Here is a 22,046-nt window from a genome sequence, read left to right on the forward strand (position 1 = left end):
TTGTATATGGTGACATATTTATACTTTGATAATAAAATTTACCTTGAACTTTGAACAAGCCCACTACTCAGGGAATAAAGGGGTTCCAAATGCTTTATAAACTATAACAGTGCTGTAGCTAAATCTCGCTGAAGGGTTTTGTAAAGTTTGCAGACATCCGTAATAGTAGGGTGGATGTCCTTCTGAGGGGACCCTCCATTGCGTGTGTTGTGTGGTACTATCATTGTGCTCAATGAGAGAGACTCCGAACAAATCTGATCATCCAAGAACCATCATCATCAGCAGAAAAGATATCCCTTTCTACAGCCTGTAACCTCATGGCCCCAGCCAATCCTCACTCTACCATCGTGACCTTGTACTGTGAGCAGCACAGAGGGCCTGTTGGAAGTGTCGTCAGACTTAAAAATGACGCACTAGCATGGTGTAGGTTCAGCACAAGACTATGTATGTGCCGAACAGCACAACAGCTGGCAATAGGCAAATTAAATAACCTTACCATCAACAGATCAAATCAAATCTCTGCAATCTTAGAAACAGTGAATACAACATTCAAAATTCAAAATAGATTTATGATCAAAGTATGTATACATTATTCCGCCTTGAGAGTCACAAAACAAAGAAACCCCAGAAAAACCATAAAAAACGACTATCAAATATACAGAGGGAAAAAAAACAAAGCATGCAAACAATAAACGCAAGTAAATAGCGTTCTGAACTGAAGTCCATAAAGACAGTCTGCCCACAGACTCTTAGTTCAGTGCAGAGCAGAACAACGAGCTGAATTAGCCTGACCCTTGCCTCCAGTCCCGACACCCTGATCTTTTCAATCTGGCTCGGCTCCTAAATCGATGTCCAAATATTGGAGTTAGCTGCTTCGAATGTTCTGGGACCTGGACCCTGCCCCCTCAATTCGTCCTGCACCTGATCTTTCCCATTCAGCACAGCGCTTAAATCATCATCCAAGTATCAGGTTCAGTTGTTTTGACACGGTCAATAATTAAACAGTGAATGGGTGTGGACAGCTCTAAGTATATCCCCATCTTCAACAATGATGGGATGCAGTGTGTGAGCACTATAGTCAAAGCTGAAGCTTCAGTCAAGCTTTTTTCTAAGATCCTCATCATACGAGAAGCCAGTCTTCAGCTACTTGTTGCACAGCAAACAGTCTTGTGCTGATAACTCACCGATAATATTCATGCCATTTACTGCGAAGGCCAAGCAATGGCTACTCCCAACCAGACTGAGTTAAAACATGCACCCCTAACATGCAAATGCCAAATTGCCAACCATATTAGCCTTAGGTTTATCATTGAGCAAAAATTCAACAGACCTAGCCACATAAATACAAGGACAAAGTTGGCGGCTGGGTAGAGGCACCTCTGCACACCACCTCTCCTCATCTTCTTTCCACTATTCACAAGGCAGAATGGAGTTATCTCCACTTATCTGGATGAATGCATCTCCAACAACTCTCCACAAGCTGAATACCATAGAGGATAAAACAGCTTTCTTGGTAGGCACTACATTATCCACCGCAAGCATTCAAAGGTTCAAAGTACATTTATTATCAAAGTTGTTATGCTGTATACAACCCTGAAATTCATCTTTCCCCACAGACAGCCACGAAAGAAAGAAACCCATGGAAGCCGTTCATTCCCCCCACGGTACACAGTAGCAGCAGAAAGCACCATTTACAATTACTCACCTAGACTATTCCAACATCATTTCCCAAAACAGCAGTGTCTGTCACCAAGGTTCACAAGGGTCTCAAACACTTGGGAACAACATCACCTCCATGTTTCCCTCTAAATCACAAACCATTCTGATGATAGATACCACCAGTCCTTCAGATCACAGGGGTTAAACCCTGGCAGTTTTATAGCCATTCAGGAACGGAGGTCACCTCTGGCATCAGTAGGGTAGTTAGGGATGAGCAGCAAATATTGGTCTAGCCAGTGATCCTGAACAATGGGAAAAGATTAAAATGACTATTGTAAAATGCACACAAGCGAAGGGTCCTGCTGAAGGATCTCGGCCTGAAGTGTTGACTGTACTCTATTCCAAAGATGCTGCCTGGCCTGCTGAGTTCCTCCAGCATTTTGTGTGTGTTGCTTGGATTTCCAGCATCGGCAGATTTTCTCCTGTTTGTCACAAGTGAACATCAGAGTTTTCGGCATTCAAGGCCTCTGATACAATATTAACACAAAGTTGAAGACAAGCAATGCTCCCCTTAACATCTCACCATTCTTACATCCCTCCTCCCTCCTTCTCCTTTCCCCTGTCCCCCATTGCTTTCTCTAGCACCATCACCTCATCATTCCTCACTTTTGCTAACTCCAACTTCCATCAGTTCGCCTTCCCTCAGACACACACTGACTACTGCTCACAAAACTCTCTCTATTTCCCCCCTACTCACACTCTCAACACTTCCTGCTCCCCAGCCACTCACTACTGTCTTCTCAACAAACCCAACCACTCATTCATCTCCACCTGCTTCTCAGTGACCTAACACCAGGGGAGATGCTGGAAAAATTCTGAGGGAGAGGATTAATGATTACCTGATACAGTAAAAACTAATCTGAGACATCCAACATGGCTTTGTCAAAGGCAGATCCTGTTTTACCAATTAGATTGTGTTCGTTTCCGATAGCACTGAGAGATGGGATCAATACTGAAGGTGCGTCCCAGCTGGCGTGGGCAAGACGGGCTGAATGGACTGCTTCCAATCTGTATCCCCATCATCCATCTTCACCTTTCAGTATTCTTACTCTGCCTTCCAATCCTGTTTGATCCCCATCCCCAAAATATAGTCCATATTTCACCTCAATCACTACATCTCCCTATTCTGCTTACCAGTCCTGTTTCACCTCCCCTATCCCCTACAAAATACCCCTGCCATCTGATTCAAAATATCAATGAGTGAAAGACGAGGTTGCCAAGGCTAGAGGACCTGAGATATAGGGAATGATTGAATAGCTTCGGACTTCATTCCCTGCAGTGTAGAAGAATGAGGGGAGATTTGAAAGAGGTATACTAAATTGTGAGGGGTACAGAGAGGGTTAATGCAAGCAGCCGTTTCCCACTGAGGTTGGGTGGAACAAGAACTCTCGGTGAAGGGCCAAATGTTTAAGGGGAACCTGAGGGGATGCTTCTTCTCTCAGAGGGTGGTGCAAGTACAGAATGAGCTGCCAGTGGAAGTTTGACTTCAACACTTAAGGGAAGATTGGATAGGTACATGGGTGGAAAGGGCATGGAGTGTTATGGTCTAGATGTGGGTCCATGGCACTAGGCAGAGTAAGTTTGGCACAGACTAAATGGGCTAAGTGGCCTGTTTTTGGCTGCGGTGCTCAAAATCCCTAACCCTAACCCCCTCCACCTCCCTACCCCTCTGTTCTATCATCTCTCAACCTGTTCTGCTCCCTCAGCATTCACCCACACCCCACTTCCCTCATCTTCCCACTCTCTTCCATCTCCCTCAATTTCCCTTCTTTCAGCCTCTCCTTCTCCTCCCCATCTCACCTACCCTTAATCTTCCCATCACTCCCCTCCTCCCCCTCAAAGCCTCCTTGCAAAGCTCCAATTTAGATGCACTTTCTCTTAAACTAATCCAAGTTACTATTGCTAAAATTACACTGATATAGTTGCTTCCTGCTTCAAGAACTTGTGCTGAATTCTGCTAATCTGTTCATGATGACATCAGCGTTAGGCACCGTGCCACAACTGTAGTATGACTTAGTTGGAGACAGATGAGGGGACACAGTCACCGGAGTCATTGTTCTGGGAAATGTTTGACTCACTATTTTCTTCTTCCACATGGAATCACCCTTCTTTTCTTGCCTGTGAGTGAAAACTGCTCCACGCCACTAGGTAGGACAGCAGATACATCGGGAGCAACGCACACAAAACGCTGGAGGAACTCAGCAGGTCAGGCAGCATCTATGGAAAAGTGTAAACAGTCGATGTTTCAGGAATGAGAAGAAAGGGGGAAGATGCCAGAATAAATGGGGGGGGGGAGGAGGCTAGCTGGAAGGTGATAGGTGAAACCAGGTGGGTGGGAAAAGAGGCCGGGGGGTGTGAATTTGTTCACCAGAAGGAGAAATCGATATTCATGCCATCAGCTCAGAGGAAACACAGACGGGATATAAGGTGTTGTTCCTCCACCCTGAGGGTGGCCTCATCTTGGCACAGGAGGAGGCCATGGATCAGCATGTCGGAACAGGAATGGGAATGGGAATTAAAATGTTTGGCCACTGGGAAGTCCCGTCTGTGGCCGATGGTGTGGAGGTGCTCGATGAAGCAGCTATATCAACACCCTTCTCCTATTGAAAGAGCACCAGTCTTTACATTTACTGTGGCATCATTTGCTATTCCACATACTGCTGGACACAACTGAATATAACATCAATTATACAGCTACCTGGGTATGTGGTTGTGATTCTGTTGCTCTTTCAAACATGACAGTAATATCCAATGACCAGAGTCACTAAATGCAAAATCCAGGCCACTTAAATACATGAAAACTGAGCTTAATAGTGGACTTTCTGTTAGATTGAGCAGATGAGAAATGAAATATGCTAGTACTATCTTTAATGCAAAGTCTTTGTTTTTCTAATTATCTGTGCAAAAAAAGCCTAAATTGTCTTAGAATTGCCTTTCTTTAAAATATAAGCAATGATACAAGCTTCAATTCCCTTGTTAAACATCTGGGTACTCTTTGTGAATGGTCTAATATCACACCCAAATCCTTTTCCCTTTCCGTGTTTGCCAAGCACACCCATACATGGTTAATTATTTATTAGGATACAGCGTGGAAAAGGCCCTTCCGGCCTTCTGAGTTGCACCACCCAGCCATCCCCAGATTTAATCCTAGCCTAATCATAGATAGGTAGATATATAGATAGATAGATAGATATACTTTATTGATCCCGAGGGAAAATGGGTTTCGTTACAGCCGCACAAACCAAGAATAGAGCATAAATATAGCAATACAAAAACCACAAACAATCAAACAACAAAATGCAAACTATGCCAGATGGAAAATAAGTCCAGGACCAGCCTATTGGCTCAGGGTGTCTGACCCTCCACGGGAGAAGCTGCAAAGTTCGATGGCCACAGGCAGGAACGACCTCCCGTGCCGCCCAGTGCTGTATCTTGGTGGAATATGGCCGGAGTCCAACAGTAAAAAGTTCAATATCTGGTCTACAAACACGTTCCTCGATCGTAATATGACCCGGATTGCACCATTCGTTGTTAACCAGAACAGTAAGCACCCAAATCCTTTACACTTACCGCTCTCAGTGCACTTCTGGTCAGTCCGAACGGTCTGGAAGCCATCCATGGAAAAGTTTTGATCGGGTATGTCCTCATGCAGCCCCGTTCCAGTGAAACACATAACACTGCACTCCCAAAATGTTCTCTGACGCCTGGCTAGCACAGTGAACTCATCCATTTTATTACCCACCGAACTCCTCTTCTCCTTAAGTCTCTATTGTTTTGACCCGATCCATGGCACAATTTACAATGACCAATTAACCTAGAGAAAGCCGTGGTTGGAGTTGCTCATTGTCCGCCACAATACTCTTCGAGTCCTCCTTCTTTATGCCATCTGGACCTGCCGCCGTATCTTCACTTGTCTCCCTTAAAGCCTCCTTGACCTCGTCCTTCTCGGTTTTCTCCAACAACTTCTCGGAGTCAAATAGATCATAGTGGTCCGCCATCTTACTAAGGTCAACCTTGTTATCCGCAACCCGCAGTTTGTCCCGGAAGTGAGTATACACCTCTTCCTTCTTCAGCTCACACTGGCTAGGACCTGGTGCTCCCATGATCTGTCTTGCCAGTCGCTTCCTGTCCGTCTGGAAGAGTGTTTGGGCTGCTTTACAGGCTGGTCTTTGAATTGTGGGAAGAAACCGGAGCACCCGGAGAAAACCGATGTAGTCACGGGGTAGAATGTACAAACTCCTTACAGGCAGTGGTGGGATTTGAACCTGTGTCGCCTGTACTGTAAAGCGTTGTGCTAACCACTATGCTGCTGTGATGCCCATGTATCCGTTATTCCACACATCCTCTTCACTTTCTGCTGTCACACTTAGCCCACTGTCCAGACCCTGGCATTATGGCATTCCATGCTAAAAAGCACCAACTCCATTTAATATAACATTAGACTTTATAAGCTGTAAGATATCAAACAACAGAAATAAACTGGATATACAGTACATCTCTTTGGAAGTTGTGAGCCTATACTTACTTCATGAAAGACTGCTGCGGAATCCTCTGACAGCTGCACTTAAGTTCTCAGTGTGTACACAGAAGTTCAAAGTAATTTTATTATCAAAGTACATATAATGTCACCATATGCAACCCTGAGATCCATTTTCTTGTGGGCATACTCAGTAAATCTTTAGAATAATATATCTATAACAGAACAAATGAAAGACTGCCCAACTAGGGTGTTCAACCAGAATGCAGAAGAACACAAGCTGTGCTACTGCAAATATAAATAAATAGCAATAAATAAAGAGAACATGAGATGAAGAGTCCTTGAAAGTGAGTCAATTGGTTGCGGGAACACAGATTAAACCCTGACATCTTTCTCTACGCTTTAGCATAACGCCAGGGTTAGAGATAAGAACAGTTCAGTGGGGGTTGCTGCACATTGATAGTGTGATTATGGCTGACGTGAATATCAGCAGAAGATAAATGGTGTACATTTGACAGAAGGTCCAACCGAAAGTGAACAAGCAGTAAAAGGTGCTTTCTCAGAGGAACGAACAGCAGGAAATCTGATTTCCTGGGCTGGGAACTGTTCCAGTAACATAAGGATTCACTTTTAAGGACTCCTCATCTCATATTCTCTATTTTTATTTCTTATTTATTTATTATTATTATTATTTGTTGTCTTTTGCGCACTGGTTGTCCGCCTCGTTGGGTACGTCTTTCATTGATTCGGTAATAGCTATTGGATTTATTGGGTATACTCAGGGTTGTCTATGTGTACTTTGATAATACATTTATTTTGAACTTAGCAACAGTTGGTTCAGTCAACTTAATTTTCAGTTGAAAAACAAAACAACTTATTTGCTTGTAAGTAATGTAAGAGTGGCATACACCTCCTCTGGCTGTTTTGTAGTCAGACATGACTTGGGAAATAGTTTCTGAATATCATCTTGTCTAATAATCTCTTCTCGAGCTTCCAGCCAGCTACGGGTATTGATTTTAACCGATGTTTTGATGACAAACTCTACCATCTTCATCACGGATGATGCCTGGGCAGGTCCAGTCTGGTGGTATTTACACCTTGTCGTCTTGTCAACAAAGTACAAACTAAGGAGTTTCCCAGGGACCACCAATAGGTAACCTTCTGACACATAGAAGCAGATGACAAACATTGAAATAATTATAATTTTTAAATTTTAGTGAAATATTTAAAAAAAATATCAGCTTAAAATGCCTTAAGTAGATTAGTTCCAATACCTTAAAAAATGTATTCACTTGCCTTTTTAGTATATGTGATCCCGTTGAAAAGAATATGTCTGTACTTAATGCACCAACTGTAGCTGGCATACAACTGAGGAACCAAGTGCAAAGTTTTTTTATTTATTATTGAGATACTGAGTGGAGCAGGCCCTCCTGGCTCTTTGAGCCATATCCAGTAACCCTAGAACCCCGATTAACCCTAACCTAATCATGGAACAATTTTCAATGACCAATTAATCTGCCTGGTACGCCTTTGGATTGTGGGAGGAAACCCGTGTGCCCAGGGGAAACCTGCGCATTTCACGGGGTGGACATACAGAGACTCCCCATAGAACTGTGTCGGAAGTGGACTCTGAGCTCCAGAATACCCCGAGCTGTAATAGTGTCCTGCGAACTGCTACACTGCCGTGGCACCCATTATCTGGCCCCTCAGTTCAGTACCTTCCTTCTGGAACCAGTAGCAAATCCAGAGTGGAGCCAAAGGTGAAATCGGCCTGCACCTACTCTGTCCAATACTGTCATGTTCAAGTACAGAAGTCTGGAAGATGCTGACACGCTCAAAACACGCCACAGCTATCTGAACTTTCTCTACAAGAATAAATCTGGCCAGCCACCTGCAAACAGGAGAAAGTCTGCAGATGCTGGAAATCCAAGCAACACACAAAATGCTGGAGGAACTCAGCAGGCCAGGCAGCATCTACGGAAAAGAGTATCGTCAATGTTTTGGGCCGAGACCCTTTATTAGGATTGACGAAGGAGTTTGTAATCCAAATGCTTCTCTGTTTAACAAATCTAGTTCAAAAATAATCCTCAGACTTTAGTAGGACAATAATATCACTTTGGTCCCAATGCCCCAAAGGCTTACCTAAAGAATATCTGGGACTAATCTTTTATCTTAATAGGTGGAATGTGCTGAACTGCATGATATCAGGACAGAAAGACTACAGATGTCTTCAACAGTTAATAACTGAGAATTGAGCAATACACCTTATATCTCAGCATGCAAAATAATGTAATGGAACATGGTTAAAAATATGTAAATAACACATTGCATCTCATTGCATATTTTTATCTCCATACAAGTTTATGGAATCTAAAATTACATTTATCTGACATTTAGAACTGAATTAATTGTATGATTGTTCTCTCTATCCCAATAGCTCAAAGGATAATGACAAATGGAAATTTTACATGCATATTTGTGCAAAGAATTTCTCTTGTCCTGATTGTATAAATCTTGATTATCTATTTAAAGCTCCTTCAAATCACAGTGCCCTACTTCTCTCACCTAATGAGTAAAGGGAGTTAGTATAGAAAGTGGCAATCAATATCCATGCTCCTTGAAGTTTTTTCCTGTCTCTAACTTACAAAAAGAGATAATTTAGGAGTGCAGACATCAGTATTATGCATTCTACTAATCAACCCAGGCCTGATTAATGTGGCTTGAATATCAGTAAAATCAATAAATAAGCTATAGAATGGCAAATAAAGAGCTGTATAAGAGGTGAACTTACTTGGCAAAATAGTTTTATATCTATTCTTAGTTCCATGATATGGGATACTCAGTTCTTTGGGATTCACAAAATTCATGGGTATTTCCTGTTATTTGAAGGAAATTAAAAGAAGACAAAAGCATCATAAATTTTAATATGCTTAGCATACGACAAACCACGTAGCAAAGAAAAGCACAGTTGTTGTCAGGAGACGGGATGTTATGCTGAAGTTGTGTAAGACATTGGTGAGGTCTAATTAGGAGTACTGTGTCCAATCACAAATAAGATAAAATCTGCAGATGTTAGAAATCCAAACAACACATACAAAATTTTGGTGGAACTCAGCAGGCCAGGCAGCATCTGTGGAAAAATGTACAGTCGACGTTTCGGGCTGAGATTCTGATGAAGGGTCTAAAGCCCGAAACGTCAACTATACTCTTTTCCATAGATGATAGCTGTTCTGTTGAGTTCCTCCAGCAGTTTGTGTGTGTTGTTTTTGAGTATTGTGTGCAATTTTGGTCACCTACCTACAGGAAAGATGTAAGTAAGGTTAAAAGAGTATAGAGAAAATTTCCAAGGATGTTGCCTGGTCTGGATGACATAAGCTATAAAGAAAAATTGACTAGATTTGGACTGTATTCTTTAGAATGTAGAAAATTGAGATGAATTTTGATAGAGGTATACAAAATTATGAGGGGTTTAGATAGGGTAAGTGCAAGCAGGCTTTTTCCACTGAGGTTGGGTGGGACTACAAGCAGAGATTATGGATTCAGGGTGAAAGGAGAAAAGTTTAAAGGGAACATGAGGGGAAATTTCACTCAAGAGTTGTGTGAGTGTGGAATGAGCTGCCAGCACAAGTGGTGTGTGCGAGCTTGATTTCCACGTTTGGATAGGTGCATGAATGATAGGGGTATGGAAGGCTATGGCCCTGGCGCAGGTCAATGGGAGTAGCCAAATATAAATGGTTTGGCACAGTCTGGATGGGCTGAAGGGCCTGTTTCTGTGCAGTATTTTTCTATGACTCTAAATAAAAAGTTCTGTCATTGTATTTTTGAATGATTGTATGTGTTATTTGCAGTGAAATACTGAATCCACATCCTAAGTGCTTTCCTCCTTTTCAGCCTTCCTTGGTGCAGATAGGTGCCGAGGTGAACAAACAGGCGAAGCTTTTCTGCAGAACTTGTTGAAGTATTAACCTACTGGGACACATATCTCTTGTGAATTCAACTATGTGCAGTTTCTGTCACTAGCTGCAACATGGAATTAATTATAGAATTAAAAGTCAACCTGTGAGCAGATTTTCCCTTACGCACAAGGAGTTTGATTGAATTTATGCAAAAACATGATAGAAAGATAGGCAGCAAGTCTTCCATGGTCTGTGCAACACAGTAACTATTAAGTGACAGCACAGACATTTCATCACATTGTATGTGTGGTAGCACACGTGTACTTAGAACCCAGGCAATCCTTCATTCAATTTTTCTGCTCCATAACTAAGGAAGTTTGCCGATACTTGAAGATCCGATGTAAAATTGTCTACATATTATAGATTAAAATTCATGAACAAGTAAGACTTTTAACTTTGCCTGGGTTTTGAGTTATATAACTACATTCCATCTCCAAATACATTGATATTAAATATAAGGTTTAGGCATAATAGGAATTAAACACAAGGAATTTATAATGAGAAAAAATATAACAAATGAAGTAATTATCTTTCAGAACAACATGCTATAAACCTGTGCAACACACATCAAAGTTGCTTGAATTTCCAGCATCTGCAGAATTCCTGTTGTTTGCTATAAACCTGTAATCTGTTGGTTGATTATTCCAAATTGTATCTTTGACTGAAATTGGTTCGTCGCATTTTGTGAAATCTACATTGGTTACAAATGTTATGTGCAGACTGGGGTACGAAACCACAACTTACTGCATAGAAATTCATACCATGAATTCAGCTTGAAAGGATTGGGCCCTTGCTACAATTTCTTTAAGCTGCAATCTGGTTAACACCCGGCTGGCAGTCTGTAGATATTCCAGAAATATTTTCTCACGGGGTGTTGATGCACTACTGAATGATTCAACATTTCCCAGAGTACTCATATCCAACGTAAGTGACACGTTTGAGCCTCGCCTGTGAATTATAAAAAGAAGTAATTGAAAATATCTATTAGATGCTTTTCCTTTCTTAAACCGTTACGCACTACCCGCAGCTACTGCCTGCAAACACATACATCACAACTTTAAGGAATATATTCATTAAGACCTGAAACATGCAACAAAAAAGGAACTGAGGTTGGCAGTCTTCATTGTTATGATGGAGTAAAACCTAACAGCTCCAGCTGGATATGAACCTGCATGGCTGAAATCACCAATCAGTGATTCCCCATGGAGCGCTGGTTTACAACCTCTTTCAGTGTTTTCTTCAGGATATCAAACAATGCCTGATATTTACCAACTACCCTTCAATTTAAAAAATCTTGAAGAGAACATGATTGTTACTTAACAATTACTCCAATGCAGATGCTGGGATACATCCTAGGATGCAATGGGACACGCCATCAGTGATGTAACCTGGGGTTATCGGGTGTTTTGGGTCTTTCAACATCAGACACCCTCTCCGAGGTGACCCAGCCAGGGTTGATCAGGCCCTGGCATGTGTCCCACCAGCACTGGTCCATGGATCCATCGCCATCTGGAGGCTCAGTCAGCCGTCTCTTTGATGGTCCTGATGTCTCTTTTCTTTGAAGTCCCCATAATGCCAAGGAGAAAGTAGGTTCTGTACAGTGAGCAGCCAACAAAACCTCTACACCCCACCTCAGTAGGTTCACATCGTGCCCTCCACCTCTACCAGCTCCTGGTATTTGGCATTCTCACACTCAAATACCTCAAACCACTCTTCCCAAGGCATTTTCTGTGTGTTGCTCTGGATTTCCAGCAACTGCAGAATCTCTTGTGTTTACTCTATTTCTGAAATCTGATTTTATATATATTCCCTCAAATAAATACTTCAAAATTCCAATATAATTTTCCTCTTTCTGAATTTTTCTTACATAAAATTTCCACAAAGGCACAACTTTAAATTGCCTTCATAGTAGCCATTCTTCATGGATGTGGTATCATTACTATCCAGTGAAGAACTCTGGGAATCTGATATTCTTGAGGAAACATTTCAGAATAAAGCCCCTTGGCCATTCAGTTGCATTAATATGGCCCTCCACTGGTCAGGGTCGACCATGAATATTGTGTCTTATCTGACTATATGATACACAAGCCAGTACACGGGTCAGGGTAGTGTGATATGGAGAGCAAGCTGTTGCCCATGTGGCTGATGAACCCAAAGGAACAGCCGAGACTGCAACACCAGCAGCATCGCGGGAGTTTCCAGTCAGCGCTGAACTCAATGTAGGACTGCCGTAGGGACTCCAGCTCTTGATTTTTCCCTCAGGGTTTACTCTTGAAGCCTTTCCCACGAGTGGGTTTAGCCACAAGGCACTGAAGGTTTGAGATCGGTTTCAAAGATTCAAAGATTCAAGTACATTTACTATCAAAGTATTTATGCAGTATACAACCCAAAGATTCGTCTTCCCACAGGCAGCCACGAAACAAAGAAATAAGACCATAAAACCTTAAGACATACTTTATACTTTATTGTCCACAAACAATTGATACTAGAACGTACAATCATCACAGCGATATTTGATTCTGCACTTCCCGCTCCCTGGATTACAAATATTAAATATTAAAAATATTAAAAATAGTAAAAATTAGTAAATATAAAAATTTAAATTATAAATCATAAATAGAAAATAGTAAGGTAGTGCACAAAAACCGAGAGGCAGGTCTGGATATTTGGAGGGTACGGCCCAGATCCGGGTCAGCATCCGTTCAGCAGTCATATCACAGTTGGAAAGAAGCTGTTCCCAAATCTGGCTGTATGAGTCTTCAAGCTCCTGAGCCTTCTCCCGGAGGGAAGAGGGACGAAAAGTGTGTTGGCTGGGTGGGTTGTGTCCTTGATTATCCTGGCAGCTCTGCTCCGACAGCGTGCGGTGTAAAGTGAGTCCAAGGACGGACGATTGGTTTGTGTGATGTGCTGCGCCGTGTTCACGATCTTCTGCAGCTTCTTTCGGTCTTGGACAGGACAACTTCCATACCAGGTTGTGATGCACCCTAGAAGAATGCTTTCTACGGCGCGTCTATAAAAATTAGTGAGGGTTTTAGGGGACAGGCCAAATTTCTTTAGTTTTCTCAGGAAGTAAAGGCGCTGGTGGGCCTTCTTGGCAGTGAACTCAGCTTGGTTGGACCAAGTCAGATCATTTGTGATATTGACCCCAAGGAACTTAAAGCTTTTGACTTGTTCCACTTGCACACCACCGATGTAAATTGGGTCGTGCGGTCCGCTACTCCTTCTGAAGTCAACAACCAATTCCTTCGTCTTGCTGACATTGAGGGATAGGTTATTGTCTTCGCACCATGCCACCAGGTTCTTAATTTCCTCTCTGTACTCAAACTCATCATTATCCGAGATACGGCCTACAATTGTTGTGTCATCAGCAAACTTATATGCTGAGTTTGATGGAAACTTGGCTACACAATCATGGGTAGGAACAGAATTAGGCCATTTGGACCATCGAGTCTGCGCCGCCATTCAATCATGGCTGATCCTTTTTTTCACCTGCTCAACCCCATTACCCGGCCTTCTCCCTCTAACCTTTGATGCCGTGTCCAATCAAGAGCCTATCACTCTCTGCCTTATGCACACCCAATGACCTGGCCTCCACAGCTGCACATAACAACAAAGTCCACAAATTCACCACGCATTGGCTAAAGAAATTTCTCCGCATCTGTTTTGAATGGACGCTTCTCTATCCTGAGGCTGTGTCCTCTTGTCCTAGACTCTTCCACCATGGGAAACATCCTTTCCACAACTACTCTGTCTAGGCTTTTCAACATTTGAAAGGTTTCAATGAGATCCCCCTCATCCTTCTAAATTCTAGTGAATACAGACCCAGGGCCATCAAACATCCTCGTATGATAACCCTTTCATTCCTGGAATCACCACTGTGAACCTCCTCTGGACCCTCTCCAATGCCAGCACATCCCTTCTAAGATGAGGAGCCCAAAACTGTTCACAATACGCAATGTGAGGCCTCACCAAAGCCTTATAAAGCCTCAGCATCACTTCCCTGCTCTTGTATTCTAGACCTCTTGAAATGAAAGCTAACATTGCATTTACCTTCCCCACCACTGACTCAACCTGCAAGTTAACCTTTAGGATGTTCTGCACAAGGACTCCCAAGCCTTTGCATCTCAGATTTTTTGGATTTTAACCCATTTAGAAAATAGTCTGCATATTTATTTCTTCTATCAAAGTGTATGACCATGCATTTTCCAACATTGTATTTCATTTGCCACTTTCTTGCCCATTCTCCTAATCTGCCTAAGTGATGCCTAAGTGGCCAGTGATGTTGTGGGGATGGAACTGGACTCTCTGACGGTGGTGTCTGAAAAGAGGATGCTGTCCAAGTTGCATGCCATCTTGGACAATGTCTGCCATCCACTACATAATGTACTGGGTGGACACAGGAGTACATTCAGCCAGAGACTCATTCCTCTGAGATGCAACACAGAGCGTCATAGGAAGTCATTCCTGCCTTTGGCCATCAAACTTTACCACTCCTCCCTTGGAGGGTCAGACACCCTGAGCCAATAGGCTGGTCCTGGACTTATTTCCTGGCATAATTTACTTTTCACCATTTAACTATTTATGGTTTACTACTATTTATTATTCATAGTGCAACTGTAACAAAAACCAATTTCCCCCGGGATCAATAAAGTATGACTATGACTAAGTCCTTCTGCATCCTACCTGTTTCCACAACACTACCTGCCGCTCCACCAGTCTTTGTATCATCTGCAATCTTGGCACAAAGCCATCTATTTCGTCTAAATCATTTATATACATCATAAAAAGACCCTTGCGGAACACCACTAGTCACTGGCAGCCAACCAGACAAGGATCCTTTTATTCCCAATCACTACCTTCTTCCAATCAGCCAATGCTCTAACCATGTTAGTAACTTTCCTTTAATACCACGGGCTCTTAACTTGGTAAGCAGCCTCATGTGTGGCACCCTGTCAAAGGCCTTCTGAAAGTCCAAATACTGTATACAACATCCACTGCATCTCCTTTATCTATCCTACTTGTAATCTCCTCAGGGAATTCCAATAGGTTCATCAGGCAGGAGTTTCCCTGAAGGAAACCATGCTGACTTTGGACTATCTTGTCCTGTGTCACCAAGTACTCCATCACTTCATCCTTAACAATTGACTCCAACACCTTCCCAGTCACTGAGGTCAGGCTAACTGGTCTATAATGCCATGGAACCCATTCAAAGAAAAGCATCAGAGCCCAAATATGCCAAAAAAAAGAACAAACTGTGCAAACATAAAAAAAACAGCGAAAAGAACAGAATACAAAACACCAAGTCATGAAAGTCATTGAAAGAGTCCAGGCTTATTTGTCCAGCTCTGTTCAACCCAACCCAGCACTGTGTTGTACATTACCTTCAGGCTGCAGAGCCAATGTGCCCCAAACAAAATTGCACAAAATAGCAATAAAGGAGCAAACGAAACCAGAAACACAAATCATAACGTGAACTACAGAGCCCAATCCACAAACCACGTCAATTCCTTCTCCTAGCTGGGCTGCCAGCCACATCTGATGAGTCCCATCTATCCAAGTGACTGGTTTTAAGGCTTTTTCCCCCTCTCCAGTCAGTAGAAGTCGTTCCCCCAGGCTTAGTGGCTAAGCCACATGTGGAGACCTCGAGCTGGACTTGGTTGTCTCTACTATTACCCCCAGCTATGACAGCCTTAAGGAAAATCAACTATATTGCATTATTTAATCAACATATGGAGAGTGAAACAGAGGCAAAATTTAGCAGATGCTGCAAATCTGAAATCAAAACAAAAAATAGTGGAAATACTTAGCAGGTGAACTTAGATGTTTGTCGACAGCCTGGAGAGAGAGAATGAAAAAAGGGAATTCTCACCTCAGGCTGTCCAAAATGTTTTAAGGCCAATTCAGTACATTTGAAGTGTTAATATTGATATACAATTCAATTTAATAGAATGATGGAACAAATACATTGAAGATACATGGGAAGATCTGGTAGACCTTCATTCATAATAAGGTGGTCCTTGTACCAAATAGTGATCAAAGTTTTAATTTATCATGTCCAAGATAAACTGTGATTCTATTGCTTAGGGTCCTCGTGCAGGGGATGAACTGATGTTTGAATAATTTAACCATGGGTCAGAAGGACTGAAAAGGCAGGGTATCAGGACTGGAGGTGAGGGTCAGGCCGCTTCTGCTCGCTGCTCCACGACATTTACTCCATTTCCACGGCACCTAGGCTGAGGCTGAGGCTGTGGCTGCTCCGGCTACTCTGGGCTTTGTGGCTGCGAGCTTTGCGACGCTTTGCCCTGCTGTGTGATGAACCAAGGTTGAGGCCGTGTGCCTACTCCAGCTGCTCCAGGCTTCGTATCTATGGACTCACTTTAGCTCTGAATACTGCTGCTTGCTTTTACTATTTACATGGTTCGTGCTTTTTCCCCCTCTCTCTGTGCATTGGGTTTGGTCTTTTTTTAAATTGGGTTCTTTCAGGTTTTCTGTTTGGTGGCTACCTGCAAGGAGACGAATCTTAAGGTTGTATAATTTATACATACTTTGAGGATAAATGTACTTTGAACTTCGAACTTGAACATATATGCTGAAATTATTATTCATGGGGTTTGAAACCTTTTTAAAATTCAGGCTCTGGATGAAAAGGTTTCTAGCCTGACCAGCATTTCCAGACACACGCTAATTACTGATGAGTCAGTCTTGCACCACATTCGTCTGTGAGACATCTGTCCACATCCCAGAAGAATTGAATTAAATTAAATTTAGACATTTAGATTGGTAGATAATTTGGCCTATCTCCCATCTTTTTAATCTCTAAATATTTTAAATGTTGAAGAATTTTAAATCCATGCCAATTCTTGTGGCAGTTCTTTATATAAATTTCTTCATTTGAATTTGAACCTTGTTACGACACCAAAACCATCCTACGTCCCATTAAAAGCCAAACAATGGCATCATGCACTTTCCTCAATCTTTTCAAATTCTAGGTGTTCTTTCGACTTAACCTTTCCATCTTCCAAGTGCCTCTTCTTGTATTTAGTACGAAGTACCCTCATTTAGTTACCCTTTGACCTTTTTCAAGGAGTGATGCCCCCCAGGTGCCAAGGTCGGGGATGTCTCAGATCACATCCACAACATTTTGGAGGGAGAGAGAGAGAAGCCAGATATCTTGGTACATATTGGTACCAATGACATAGGAAGGAAAAGCAAAGAGGTCCTGAAGAGAGAATTTGCAGAGCTAGGTAGAAAGCTGAGAAGCAGGACCTCCAGGATAGCAAATTCTGGATTGCTACCTGTGCCACGCACCAGCGAGGGTAGAAACAGGATGATTTGGCAGATAAATGTGTGGCTGAGAGGCCGGTGCAGGCAGAAGGACTTCAGGTTCTTGGATCATTGGGATCTCTTCTGGGGGAGGTATGACCTATATAAAAGGAATGGGTTGCACCTGATCCTGAGGGGGAACAATATTCTTGTGGGCAGGTTTGTTGGAGCTGTTGGGGAGGGTTTAAACTAATTTGGCAGGGGAATGGGAACGAGAGTGAAGGGACTCGGGATAGGAGAGATGGTGAAAGAGCAGGGTGAGTATCAGGGTAAGTCAGACTGTAATGAAGGGCAGGCAGATGATAGGACAAAATTGCAGCCAGCAGGGTGAATTGTCAGTGCATTTGGATGCAAAATCAAAAAGGGTAGCAAATACAGTACCCAAAGTGTTATATCTCAATGCACAGAGTATAAGAAATGAGGTGGATGATTTGTTGCACCTTTACAGATTGTCAGGTATAAGCTGTGGCCATCACTGAATGATGGTTGAAGGATGGTTGTAGATGGGAGCTCAATATCCAAGGTTACACATTGTATCGGAGGGATAGAAAGATTGGCAGAGAGCTGCTATTAAAAAAAATGGCACCAAATCATTAGAAAGGTGTGACATAGGATCGGAAGATGTTGAATCTTTGTGGGCTGGGTTAAGAAACTGTAAGGGTAAAAGGACCCTGATGGCAGTTATGTATAGGCCTCCAAACAGCAGCTGTGGTGTGCACTACAGATTACAACGAGCAATAGAAAATGCGTGTTAAAGGGGCAATGTTATGATAGTCATGAGAAATTTTAACGTGCTGGTAGAATGCAAAAATCAGGTTGGTAATGGATCTCAAAAGAAGGAACTTGTTGAATGCCTGCGAGATGGCTTTTTAGAGCAGTTTGTCGTTGTGCCTACTAAGGGATCAGCTATACTGGATTGGATGTTATGCAATGAACCAAAGGCAATTGAGGAGCTTAAGGTAAACAAATCCTTAAGAGTCAGTGATCACAATATTATTGAGGCAATGCACACACAATGCTGGAGGAACTTAGCAGGTCAGGCAACACCTATGGTAAACAGCACATTCGACATTTCAGGCCAAGACCCTTCATTAGGACTGGATCTGATGAAGGGTCTCAGCCTGAAACGTTGACTGCACTCTTTTCCATAGATGCTGCTTGACCTGCTGAGTTCCTACAGCATCGTGTGTGTGTTGCTTGTCCTTCCAGCACCTGCAGATTTTCTCTTGATAATGGTATGATTGAGTTCAACTTGAAATTTGATAGGGAGAAAATAAAGTCTGACGTAACAGTATTTCAGTGAAGTAAAGCAAATTACAGTGGTATGAGAGAGGAGTTAGTCAAAATAATATTGGAAGGAGCTGCTGGCAGGGATGACAGCAGAGCAGCAATGACGTGAATTCTTGGAAAAACAAGGAAGCTTCAGGATAGATGTATTCCAAAACCAAAGAAATACAGAAATGGTAAAATAGCACAACTCTGGCTGACAAGGGAAGCCAAAGCTAATCTAAAAGCAAACGAGAGAGCATACAACAAAAGCAAAAATTAGTAGGAAGATAAAGGATTGGGAAGCTTTTAAAAACCTGCAGAAAGCAACTAAAAGAGTCATTAAGAGAGAAAAAAAATAATTATGAAAGCAAGCTAGTGAACAATATTAAGGTGGATAGTAAAAGCTTTTTCAAGTATATTAAAAATAGAGAAATGAGAATGGATATAGGACCGCTGGAAAATGAGGCAGGAGAAATAATAATGGGGGACAAGGAACTGGCAGATGAACTAAATGAGTATATTGCATCAGACTTCACTGTGGAAGACACTAGCATTGTGCCAAGTATTGAAGGGCGTGAGGGAAGAGAAGTGAGTGCAGTTACTATTACAAGGGAGAAGGTACTAAAAAATCTAAAAGACCTAAAGGCACATAAGTAACCTGGACCAGATGAACTACACCCGAGGGTTCTGAAAGAGGTAGCGGTAGAGATTGTGGAAGCATTAGTCATGATCTTTCAAGAATCATTGGACTCTGGCATAGTTCTGGAGGACTGGAAAATTGCAAATGTCACTTCACTTTTTAAGAGAGGAGGTAGGCAGCAGAAAGGAAATTATAGAAACATAGAAACATAGAAAATAGGTGCAGGAGTAGGCCATTCGGCCCTTCGAGCCTGCACCGCCATTTATTATGATCATGGCTGATCATCCAACTCAGAACCCCGCCCCAGCCTTCCCTCCATACCCCCTGACCCCCGTAGCCACAAGGGCCATATCTAACTCCCTCTTAAATATAGCCAATGAACTGGCCTCAACTGCTTCCTGTGGCAGAGAATTCCACAGATTCACCACTCTCTGTGTGAAGAAGTTTTTCCTAATCTCGGTCCTAAAAGGCTTCCCCTCTATCCTCAAACTGTGGCCCCTCGTTCTGGACTTCCCCAACATCGGGAACAATCTTCCTGCATCTAGCCTGTCCAATCCGTTTAGGATCTTATACGTTTCAATCAGATCCCCCCATAATCTTCTAAATTCCAACGAGTACAAGCCCAGTTCATCCAGTCTTTCTACATATGAAAGTCCTGCCATCCCAGGAATCAATCTGGTGAACCTTCTTTGTACTCCCTCTATGGGAAGGATGTCTTTCCTCAGATTAGGGGACCAAAACTGCACACAATACTCCAGGTGTGGTCTCACCAAGGCCTTGTACAACTGCAGTAGTACCTCCCTGCTCCTGTACTCAAATCCTCTCGCTATAAATACCAGCATACCATTCGCCTTTTTCACCGCCTGCTGTACCTGCATGCCCACTTTCAATGACTGGTGTATAATGACACCCAGGTCTCGTTGCACCTCCCCTTTTCCTAATCGGCCACCATTCAGATAATAATCTGTTTTCCTATTTTTGCCACCAAAGTGGATAACTTCACATTTATCCACATTAAATTGCATCTGCCATGAATTTGCCCGCTTACCCAACCTATCCAAGTCACCCTGCATCCTCTTAGCATCCTCCTCACAGCTAACACTGCCACCCAGCTTCGTGTCATCAGCAAACTTGGAGATGCTGCATTTAATTCCCTCATCCAAGTCATTAATATATATTGTAAACAACTGGGGTCCCAGCACTGAGCCTTGCGGTACCCCACTAGTCACCGCCTGCCATTCTGAAAAGGTCCCGTTTATTCCCACTCTTTGCTTCCTGTCTGCTAACCAACTCTCCACCCACACCAATACCTTACCCCCAATACCGTGTGCTTTAAGTTTGCACACTAATCTCTTGTGTGGGACCTTGTCAAAAGCCTTCTGAAAATCCAAATATACCACATCCACAGGTTCTCCCCTATCCACTCTACTAGTTACATCCTCAAAAAATTCTATGAGATTCGTCAGACATGATTTTCCTTTCACAAATCCATGCTGACTTTGTCTGATCATTTCACCGCTTTCCAAATGTGCTGTTATCACATCCTTGATAACTGACTCCAGCAGTTTCCCCACCACCGACGTTAGGCTAACCGGTCTATAATTCCCCGGTTTCTCTCTCCCTCCTTTTTTAAAAAGTGGAGTTACATTATCCACCCTCCAATCCTCAGGAACTAGTCCAGAATCTAACGAGTATTATAGACTGGTTACCATGACCTCAGTGGTTGGGAAGATGTTGGAGTCAATTGTTAAGGATAAATTTGTAGAGTACTTGGTGACACATGGCAAGATAGGACAAAGTCAGCATGGTTTCCTTTCGAGAAAATCTTGCCTGACAAACCTCTTGGAATTCTTTGAGGAGATTACAAGTAGGATAGATAAAGGGGATGCAGTGGATGTTGTATATCTGGATTTTCAGAAGGCCTTTGACAAGGTGCCACACACGAGGCTGCTTACCAAGTTAAGAGCCCGTGGTATAACAGGAAAGTTATTAGCATGGTTGGAGCATTGGCTGATTGGTAGGAGGCAGTGAGTAGGAATAAAAGGATTCTTTTCTAGTTGACTGCCAGTGACTAATAGTGTTCTGCAGGGGTCAGTGTTGGGACCACTTCTTTTTATGCTGTATATCAATGATTTAGATGATGGAATAGATGCCTTTGTTGTCGAGTTTGCTGATGATACAAAGATTGGTGGCAGAGCAGGTAGTGTTGAGGAAACAAGTAGGCTGCAGAAGGACATAGACAGATTAAGAAGATGGGTAAGAAAGTGGCAAATGAAAAACAATGTTGGAAAACGTATGGTCATGATTTTGGTAGAAGAAATAAATGTGCAGGCTATTTTCTAAATGGAGATAATCCAAAAAATCTGAGTTGAAAAAGGACTTGGGAGTCCTTGTGCAGAACACCCTAAAGATTAAATTGCAGGTTGAACTGGTGGTGAGGAAGGCAAATGCCATGTTAGCATTCATTTCAAGAGGTCTAGAATAAAAGCACAGGGATGTGATGTTGAGGCTTTATAAGCACTTGTAAGGCCTCACATTGAGTATTGTGAACAGCTTTGGGTCCTTACCTAAGAAAAGATGTGCTCGCATTGGAGAGAGTTCAGAGGAGGTTCACAAAGATGATACTGGGAATGAAAGGGTTATCACATGAGGAAGGTTTGAT

At 42.5% G+C, this 22,046-nt stretch overlaps 1 protein-coding gene across 1 annotated transcript in view; it reads right to left on the reverse strand.

Annotated features, from left to right (window-relative positions):
* The window catches only part of LOC140202521 (receptor-type tyrosine-protein phosphatase R-like), a 285,315-nt gene that overhangs the window by 87,066 nt on the left and 176,203 nt on the right, over positions 1-22,046 (reverse strand). Inside the window, exons 6-7 of the mRNA XM_072267467.1 lie at positions 10,914-11,100; positions 8,988-9,072 (exon numbers count right to left, since the gene is read on the reverse strand). Of these exons, the coding sequence (XP_072123568.1) occupies positions 8,988-9,072; positions 10,914-11,100 (272 nt within the window). The remainder of the gene's footprint in view (positions 1-8,987; positions 9,073-10,913; positions 11,101-22,046) is intronic.

Source organism: Mobula birostris, chromosome 9, assembly GCF_030028105.1.
Source record: "Mobula birostris isolate sMobBir1 chromosome 9, sMobBir1.hap1, whole genome shotgun sequence".
Lineage (NCBI taxonomy): Eukaryota > Metazoa > Chordata > Chondrichthyes > Myliobatiformes > Myliobatidae > Mobula > Mobula birostris.